The 10,733-nt window shown below is 36.7% G+C and overlaps 1 protein-coding gene across 1 annotated transcript; it reads left to right on the top strand.

The window, feature by feature from the left end:
* The first annotated feature begins 1,810 nt into the window (after positions 1–1,810).
* On the top strand, positions 1,811–2,821 carry Olfr605 (olfactory receptor 605). The gene has a single exon (NM_001011854.2). It carries the CDS (start codon positions 1,840–1,842, stop codon positions 2,782–2,784), a length of 945 nt encoding a protein of 314 aa, NP_001011854.2. The 5' UTR covers positions 1,811–1,839; the 3' UTR covers positions 2,785–2,821.
* The last annotated feature ends 7,912 nt before the right edge of the window (positions 2,822–10,733 follow it).

Raw genomic sequence — 10,733 nt, 5'->3', positions numbered from 1 at the left:
TCTTAGTTGCATAAACTGCCTTTAAAACATAAATCAAACACTTTAAATGCCTTCATTGTAAATGAAGTTGGATGTGTGCAATCACTGATATGCTTGTCTTGACTTAAATTTCCACTTATTACACATATCAAATATCATGGTATTAACACATAATAAATTTCTACATATGTATTAGCTTAGAAACATTACATTAATTAAAATATATTTTTAGTATTAGGTGTGGTAGCAAAAACTCTGTAATCCTTGCACTTCTGTGTAGAAGCCAGAGGATCAAGAGTTCAAAGACATCCTAATTCTCTATAGAGAATTTTAGGCCATCTTAGGCTACATAAGACTCTGTCTCCAACACTTACAGTAGTTACTCCTCAAATTTCTAACTCTGTAAGATAAGAAAGATTGAAAAGGAAGAGATACATTTCAGAATAAAACTATTGGAGCATAAAGAATTCTCCTGAGCAAAAGTTTAAAAAGTGCTCATTCACCTCTCTCTGCCTAGCATCTCACCTACTTCTGTTCTGTTCACCACCCTGACTTCTGTTCTAAAATCTAGAAGAGAGAACTCAGAGTATGTTTTAAAAGGTATCACAGCATTTTGTCTTACATAATTTTTCATATTATCTGTGAGATAAAAATTAAGTTTAACATAAAAAAAAAAACCAAATGGACCTTATAGTCAGTAAAAGGAATCGTGGGACTGTTATGGCTTGGGCTTCTCTTCTGTGATACTGTTGCATTATCTATAATATTCCAAGCTCCTCTTTTATAGCTTAAATACTGAAAAATCACAATTTGCTTTGTATAGGGTTTCCAGTTAAGTAGCAATATAAAAGTCATTCTGGGTGATGTTTTGTTTTCCATTTTAAGAGAATCTAGTTGTTAGCCCTTCATTAATTTGAATGAAAATGGTGAGAGACATTACATTTATGTGCAAACATCAAGAGATATATACGAGTTATTTTGTACCAAATACCTCCAACATGATGAAAGTTAAGAAGAACTGGACATATGTGGAGTGAGTTAAAACAGAAATTAAAGCTTAACATAACAGAACAAATGAATTGAGAAATTTCACCTCAAAAAAAAAATTTGTTGGAAATTCTTGTTAATTTTCAAATTTTAGAAAATCTGGCCTACAGAAAACCCTGCACTTTTGTAGAGTACTAGTAAATGTCTAATGGGTATAAATTCTATGGGATACAAGACTTTACTTAGAGGCACACCCACACAGAGAGAGAGGGGGGAGGGAGGAAGAGAGTGGGAGGGGAAGGGGGAGGGGGGAGATAATGCTTAGGTTTGATGTCCAGAAGAAAATCTATTAATCTAAAATTTCAAACATATTCCATGTATAAATCAGATATTCCCAAGAATTAAGCAAATTTTGAAAATAAAATAGGGTTGAAATTTTGTTTGTAATACATAGTGTCAAATAAGTTTAATGTTTTTAAACATATAGGAGAGTTTTTTCTTGATTCATAAGCAACTTGAAGTATCTGGGTACGTGTGTTGTAGAATGTTGCTAAGGATGTTTTATTCACTGTACTTCAGTGATTCTCAATCTCTCTCTAAAGTAGCAACACTTTAATCAGTGTCCTCATGTTGTAATGACTCCTGATCATATATCTGTGTTTGCCAAGGGTCTTAGGTGAATGATAATGTGTCATAAACCACAGTTTGAGGAACCACTGCTCTAATTAAAACTAGGAAAGAGTTACATGGTGAGTTTGGGGGGATAATCCAGGTTTACTTCTCATTTGTTTGCAGAGTTATTCATATCGACCTTAGCAAAACATGCACTCTGTACGAAGAGGACTTCAGCCACAAACAGTGGGCAGTGCCACCATGGGGCCAGCTAATAAGTCACAACTCTCTCCAAGCACCTTCTGGCTGATGGGCATCCCAGGCCTAGAACACCTCCATGTCTGGATTGGGATTCCTTTCTGTTCCATGTACATGGTGGCCCTGATGGGGAATGTGACTATCCTGGCCGTGGTGAGAGCAGAGCGCACCCTCCACGAGCCCATGTTCCTCTTCCTGTGCATGCTGTCTGTCACTGACCTGGTCCTCTCCACATCTACATTGCCACGCATGCTCTGTCTCTTCTGGATGGAAGCCCATGATATCACCTTCGATGCATGCCTTGCTCAAATGTTCTTCATCCATAGTTTCACTGCCATGGAATCTGGCTTCTTCTTGGCCATGGCTATTGATCGCTATGTGGCCATTTGTGACCCACTACGTCATACCACTATTCTCACCAACAGTCGCATCGCCAAGATGGGGGCAGTTGTGGTGCTGCGTGGGGTAGGCTTTTTCTCCCCACACCCCATCCTGCTCAAGCAGCTGCCCTACTGCAGAACTCGAATCATTGCACACACCTACTGTGAGTTCATGGCTGTGGTGAAGCTGGCATGTGTGGACACAGGAGCTACCAAGCGTTATAGCCTCAGTGTGGCCTCTGTCATTGGTTCTTGTGATGGCTTCTTCATTGCCCTCTCTTACGTTCTTATCCTCCGTGCTGTTTTTCGTCTTCCATCTCGAGAAGCAAGTCTTAAAGCCTTAGGAACCTGTGGCTCCCATGTCTGTGTAATCCTTGTTTTCTATTCTACAGCCGTCTTTACATTCCTGACCCACCGTTTTGGCCACAATGTGGCCCCCCAAATTCATATCTTCATAGCCAATATGTACCTTCTGGTACCGCCCTTTCTAAACCCCATTGTTTATGGTATTAGAACAAAGAAAATTAGAGAGTACGTTCTTAGTTTTCTTAGAGTAAAATTTTCCTGATGTTTCAGAAGTTGTCTGCAGGGAAAGCGACAGCATAGGATGTGCCTATGCAAGTAACTCAAGCCTTCTATGTAACTGTCATTTTTGTATTTTCTCACAGGAATTTGAGATTTTTGTCTCATATTTGGAGAAATCTTTTCACATAATATTAATGTGTGAATTATAATAAAACTAGAAAGTAAGAAAATTTCTGTCTGCATCTGCCTTTTAGGGGCTATGCTATGAGCTTGATGCATGTTGAGTGCATCTGTTAAGTCCTTGCTTTTACCAATGTGTGATGGAATGGATAAAGGCTTATTTAAAAATCAGCGAGTCACAAATTACATTAAAATCTTAAAAACAAGCCCATGAAGAACATATAATTTAAAAATTGATAACTATTGGCAATATGCCACAAAGAGACACATAAATGATCTAGTTGCATCTGCATATGAGGAACATTTCACACAGTCACAGCAACTGACACAGCAATTTCTCAATCAGAAAATGTGCTACAATCCAGCACTGCAGCCATTAAACCTACATGTTCTAAGCTCCATATTTCAATGGAATATTTTTCCTCACTCATTGTAACCTTTGTCAGACTATTTGTTGAGTATGCATGGAGCACAGGGTCATTCTCTAACACTGCATAAAGCAGGTATGCCAAAAAAATTATAGTAACTTATATTCATTATTGAATTTTTATCTTAACTAACACTTGGTCTGTATTATAATGGTCCTCAAAGCTTCTATAACTTTTTTGTCACACTGTATCCTTATTTATATTTACATCAAAAGCCCTGCCAAGAGCAATGAACTTCATACATTTTTTATGCTATTGTGTATAGATGGCTGTCTGTATGCAGGTGAGGTCAAGTGAAATAAATAGAGCCTGTGTTTAGGCAATGGAGAAAGGAAAGCACAGCTAAGAGTTTTAGAGAGAGAGGATGGGACAGATAGGGGAGAAAGACAGAGAAAGATGGAGGAAGAGAACGAACCGGATCCACATGGCTTGAAATAGCCACAAGTAGCTATGGATATCATAGAAGAGCAATAGAATAATATATGACAATTCATGGAATCTAGGTGGGCAGCTTGTATCAATACCAGTTGAGTTTTGAGTTCTTTGTGTGGGCATCTTGTGGGTTGGGAATTTACTGTTAAAAATCTGACTGATAAATTACAAGCCTCTGGAGTTTTCTTTAAACGGGCTGGGGGTTAGAGCATGTCTTGGCAGACTAGCTGGAGGGGACAGATGACTGGGAATAAGAGTGGTCCAGTGGCAAGAGAACCACGGGAAATAGGGCAGACCACCAATCAGGGAGAGCCATGGGGTCAGGAAGATCACCATTGCTGGCGAGTAATCCTGCGTAGCATGGATTATTTTTTAATAATTACATCCTGCAATTGTGTGGCATTATTTCCTGTTATATAAAAAGTACAGACCAGTGTGTAAAGCAGTTTACATATTTTTGGATGACTATTCTATCAGAAACATTGAAGATCAAATTGGCAGTGAAAATGTAAATATATTTATGAAAAAGTATAACCATTTAGCTATACCTCAAAATAAGGTAACCCTAATCTTTCTTAGTCTATAAGGGAATAAATTATTTCATAAGCAGTCAATAAAGTTGATGTTAATTTCACTATGGTGATGCTGTCTTTATAAAAATTTATAATTCCTAAGTATTATTTTCCCCTTTTTTTTCACATTATTTGTTTATCTACAATCTACAAACTTACTGAAGGTACATATGTGAGCTCATTAACTCTTTAATAAAAACAGTTGTTCAGTCTCTTATTTATCACCAAAACTGTTTCAGCAATTCTTTTAATTACTCTATCTAGTGTCTCCTCTACATATGTCAGAGTTTTCTTCCTAGCATAGATGATGAATACAGAGATAGATGATAGGTAGGTAGACAATAGATACACAGGTAAGTAGATACTGATATGTGGGTGAGGAAGGCTTACTAAATCATCGTTCTCCAGTTTCTCTTGGTTTCCTCCACATCCTTGTGTGCTGTTTTCTACCTATGAAGACTCACATGCACATTCAAGCCACAGTACTCTTCCTATCTTTGTCCCTCCAATTTTCCACCCTTCTATATCTTTCTTACCTAGGAAAAACTAGATGTTATTAAAAATTGAACTACCATTTAAACTCCTGCACTTTGACTGAAAGTTTAATTTCTTTAACCCATAGTGAAAAAATTTCACCTTGACATATTGTGTATATCCCAATATATCATTGTATATTTCAATATACAATAAATGTAATATACTATATAAACAATCAGAAAGAAAAAAAAACACATGATAATGCTATTAGATGGAGAAAATGCCTGGGCCAAAATCTAACAAACCCACATGATAAAAGTCCTGGAGTGATTAGGGATGCAAGGAACATATTTCAACAGTCAACATAATAAAGGCAATTTATAGCAAGCCCAAAAACAACTTCAAATTAAATGGAGAGGATCTCAAAGCAATTTCACTAAAATCAGGAACAAGACAAGGTTGTCCATTGTGTCCATACTTATTAAATATAGTACTTGAAGTCTTACCTATAGCAATAAGGCAGTTAAAGGATATCAGGAGAATGCAAATTAGAATGGGAGAAGCCAAAGTGTCTTTATTTAAAGATGATATGATAGTATACATAAGTGACATGAAAAATTCCACCAGGAAACTCCTGTAGCTAATAAACACTTTCAGCAAAGTAGATAGATACAAAATAAACTCAAAAGATTAGTTGCCATCCTATATCCAAATGCCAAATGAAATCAGGAAAACATCATTCACAATGGCCTCAAATAAGATCAAATATCTTGGTTTAACTCTAGCCAAGGAAGTGAAGAACTTATTTTAATTAGTCTTAATTCAAATAAACAAAATAAATTCTTCACTAAGTATTGCAGAAATGGAACAAAATAATTCTATATTTGCTCTCCTATATAAACTTTAGATTGTATATTCAATTTGTCCCCATTGGTACATTATAGACTCATTCATGGGATCCTGTATAAACACTGTTGGTCAGACCAGGAGGGGGGGACTTTACTCTAAGTGTAATTTAAGCATTTATAAGGAGGGATGAGACTTTTAAATTTAATAAATACCTTAATAGTGAATTAGTTTCTGCATATTTTTCATTCAGAGGATTTCTAAGTGATAACTCTATATTAAATCAATGCATTTTCTTTCTTTCTATTACTAAGAAATGTACACTTTATAATTATTTAAAGTTCTTTTGTCTTTTTATTTAGTCTTTCTTCACCACAGCCTCCCTTTCTTTTATTTCAAGTCCCCCTCATCTTCCCCCTTTTATTTAAAAAAAAAAATTCTATAGGTTCTCCTTGAATCTTCTTTCTGATTACTACAGCCTCCTGTTTATGAATCATATTGTATACATTAGGTTTGAGAGTTGAAAATGGCTCAATTTTACCTCCCATTTTCTGAGGCAATTTAAATACTGAGACTACTGAACAACTCTAGTTGATAGGTTTTTGGTTGCTTTGTTTTCATTACCTCTGAGTTTTGTTTTGCCATAAGCAAGAGACATTGATATTTGTTTAATCACACTATGTTACTGGGCACAAGTCCAGGCCTCAGTACCCCAACAGGCAAGACCTACACTCATCCTACAAACCCATTAAATTAACAAGTGATAATGAAAATCAGGCAGAGAAGATACAGCAAATGTGGACACATCGCAAATGTCACATATGGAGTGATACAAGTAACTTGACATCTTTTATCTAGTATATCTGCAAGAAAATCCTATGAGACACATAGCATTTAAATTCTTTTCTTTCTCTATCTCTTAGATCTTTATTTTTTTCATTTGTTTCTTAAATTTTATATATGTATACTGTATTCACATCATTTGTTCTTACAACTCCTCCTCTGTCGCTTTCCTGACCCCCCTCAAATTCTATTTTTTAAAATTAGTATTTGTATGTGTATGTGTGTGTTATATTTCTCTCTGGCATATGCTGAGCACCTTGGGGAGAACAGAAACACCTGGGTTACTCTTTCAGTCTCTGAGTGGCTGTGCTTCTTCAATTGTTTATATAACTGATGTCAGCAGCAGATATAACAAAGGCAGAACTGCATCAGCATCTGTTGATAAAGGTAGGATCACATATGGCACAAGTAACTCACCATTCCATTCTCCAGATAAACAGAAAACAAGTACTTAACACTCATGAGAGCCAAACAGATCAGAAATATAATTCTGTTGAGCAGAGAACAGAGAACAAGATGTTGTGAAGAGTGTAGTGTTCTGTAAATAAATTTGTTTAATTTTGAGAAATTCCCAGAGACCATTTTAATTACACATATTTTCATATATATATGAAAGAATAGGCTATCTCAGCTGACATATGTCTTGAACCTCCAGCTATTAGTTCTATCTAGATTTTTCTTTGTTCCAGTAACTGTGAAGTTTTCCCACCTGATTTCTCTCCAGAGAAGGCATGTCACAGAATTGAAATTTACTAAAGATAAGTAATCTTGAGAAATTAGGAATGTTTTCCCTTTAAATTATTTTTATTACCATTCCAGAAAAGGACAAATATCTGTGATTTGTGTCCACAATAGTCCTAAGTCAATTATTTGTTCCATTGAGCAGCTATACTTGTTGATTATATCCTTCATTATTGCTAAACTTATGAAAACTTGACAGGTTTGGTCTTCTTTTAAAAGCATGCTTTCCTATTTTCTACATGTATATATTTCTTTGTGTAGTTTTGTACATATGTAGCAGGGTGTATATGACCCATTATTCAGTTGTTGGGGTCACAGAGGTATCTCGGTATTGCTCCTTGCCTTTTATCTTGTTTGAGGACAGGTTTCTTGGTCTTCTTTGCATATAACAGACTAGCTGTCCTGAGACCTTCAGGAAATCTTCTGTTGCTGCCTCCAATCTCACACTTGATTTTAGATATGCACAACTTCATTTGGTTTTATATGGTTTCTGGAGGACTGAGTTTATGTCCTCATGCTTACAAAGCAAACATTTTGCCAACTGAGTCACCTCACCAGCCAGCATGGTGTTTTTATGATTGCTATTAAGTCTAACACTATAAAGAATATTTCTTAAGATTTTAAATTAAAATTTAATTTTCTTTCACCATCCATTTTTTAAAAAAATAAGATAATGTACATATTTCCAAGAAAGTCTTAGTTTATGTCACACACATAAAACAGGATTAAAATTTGTATATGAGATTTTAAGGCATATTTTCCTATGCATTTGATTTACTCCAAGAACTGTTTAGTCCAAGAACTGTATTGAAGAGAACATTTATTGTATAATCTTAGTGTACTTTATTTATTCTAGTCAAAATACCATCTGGTATTAATCTATTTTATTTAATTATATAAAACCTTTCCATAAAATAAATAATTAACCACTAATAATGAACCAGTTACTCATTATATTTACCAAAACATTTAATTTTCCTTTAAAAATTTGTTTTCCTTTCTTTTGTGTTGTTTTTGACTCATGTATTTTTATATTACATTAGTATGTTTTTGCCTGTATATAAGTCTTTGCACTATATGTGTGCCTGGTGCTTGTGGAGGTTGAAGGAAGGCAACAGAGCACCAGGTACTGAAGTTATATGAGTGCTTGTGATCTACAGTGTGGCTGATGGAAACTGAAACTGGGTCCTCTGCAAGAGATACAATTACTCATAGCCACTAAACTATCTATCTTCTAGTCCTTCTTATTTTCAACTCAAACTGGTCTGTCCACGTTTAGCTGTTGCCAAATTGAAAATGTATTGCTGGGCGGTGGTGGCACACACCTTTAATCCCAGCAATTTGAAGACAGAGGCAGGATTTCTGAGTTCAGGCCAGCCTGGTCTACAGAGTGAGTTCCAGGACAGCCAGGGCTACACAGAGAAACCCTGTTTAAAAACAAACAAACAAACAAAAAAATAACAAAAAACAAAAAATGTATTGACTTGTTTATCTATTTCTCCATATACTCATCCCCTCATTGAGATTAATAAAACTTGCTAATTCTTTAAATAACTATAAAGAAGGTATCTCAGAGAATGTTTTAAAAATAGTTCATTTGCCATACATTTCCTTGTAGAAGTAAATTGTTCTACACAACACCACCTTTGGTGCTGTAGAATAATACTGACAGAACTGGTAGACCTTAATTTTGTTAAATTGGTATCTTTAATCCCTTGATTCATTCATTGATGGATATTTCTTTCTAATAAAATATGCTACTACTATTGTTCCTGTATTTCCAGTCTTAAACTACTTTCAGAAGTTATATGTAGTCTTCTGAACACATTAGAATTCATTGGAACACATTAGAATTAACAATATAACTTTTAAAAATAACACAGTCTAATTTATCAATATAAAGAAGGAACACAAGTCCATTCCGGTCCAACCCAGCACCGAGGTGCCTTGCCCGCGGAGTCTCCAGACACCCCCAAGGACCCACACAGGATGCCGCTCAGGATCCTAAGACCTCTGGTGAGTGGAACACAGCATCTGCTCCAATCCAAACACGCAAGACCTGAGACTGCATTAACTAGGGAAGCAGATAACCCGGCTTGAACAAGGGCACAAGTCCCTTCCGGTCCAAACCAGCACCGGGGTGCCTTGCCCACAGAGTCTCCAGACACCCCCAAGGACCCACACAGGATCCCCCACGGGATCCTAAGACCTCTGGTGAGTGGAACACAGTGTCTGCTCCAGTCCAATCTCACGGGACCTGAGACTGCATTAACTAGAAAAGTGGTTAACCTGGCCTGATCAGGGGCACAAGTCCCTTCTGGTCCACTCCAGCACCGGGGTTCCTTGCACACAGAGTTTCTGGACACCACCAAGGTCCTCACAGGACCTCCATGGGATCTTAAGACCTCTGGTGAGTGAAACACAACCTCTGCCAGGAGGCAGGTTTGAACACCAGATATCTGGGCACCTTCTGTAAAAGAAGAGAGCTTGCCTACAGAGAACTCTGACCACTGAAGCTAAAGAGAGAGCTAGTCTCCCAGGTCTGCTGAAAGAGGCTAACAGAGTCACCTGAGGAACAAGCTCTAACCAGACACAACTTTAACAACTAGCTTCAGAGATTACCAGATGGCAAAAGGCAAACATAAGAATCCTACTAACAGAAATCAAGACCACTCACCAGAACACAGCACTCCCACCCCACCTAGTCCTGGGCACCCATACACACCCGAAAAGCAAGACCCGGATTTAAAAGCTTATCTCATGATGATGGTAGAGGACATCAAGAAGGACTTTAATAACTCACTTAAAGAAAGACAGTAGAACACTGCTAAACAGGTAGAAGACCTTAAAGAGGAAACACAAAAATTCCTTAAAGAATTGCAGGAAAACATGACCAAACAGGTGATGGAATTGAATAAAATCATTCAAAACATAAAAAGGGAAGTAGACACAATAGAGAAAACCCAAAGTGAGGCAACACTGGAGATAGAAACCCTAGGAAAGAAATCTGGAACCATAGATGCGAGCATCAGCCACAGAATACAAGAGATGGAAGAGAGAATCTCAGGTGCAGAAGATTCCATAGAGAACATTGGCACAACAATCAAAGAAAATACAAACCGAAAAAAGATCCTAAATCAAAACATCCAGGAAATCCAAGACACAATGAGAAGACCAAACCTATGGATAATAAGAGTTAATGAGAATGAACATTTTCAACTTAAAGGGCCAGCAAATATCTTCAACAAAATTTTAGATGAAAACTTCCCAAACCTAAAGAATGACATGCCCATGAACATACAAGAAGCCTACAGAACTCCAAATAGACTGGACCAGAAAAGAAATTCCTCCCGACACATAATTATCAGAACAACAAATGCACTAAATAAAGATAGAATATTAAAAGCAGTAAGGGAGAAAGGTCAAGTAACATATAAAGGAAGGCCTATCAGAATTACACCAGACTTTTCACG

Source organism: Mus musculus, chromosome 7 (assembly GCF_000001635.26).
Source record: "Mus musculus strain C57BL/6J chromosome 7, GRCm38.p6 C57BL/6J".
Lineage (NCBI taxonomy): Eukaryota > Metazoa > Chordata > Mammalia > Rodentia > Muridae > Mus > Mus musculus.
Note: the sequence above shows the minus strand (reverse complement) of the source record. Positions and strands in the feature narration are given on the sequence as shown.

What these genes read in the sequence shown, in the direction of transcription:
- Olfr605 (NM_001011854.2), top strand. Translation starts at nt 1,840, where the DNA reads ATGGGGCCAGCTAATAAGTCACAACTCTCTCCAAGCACCTTCTGGCTG.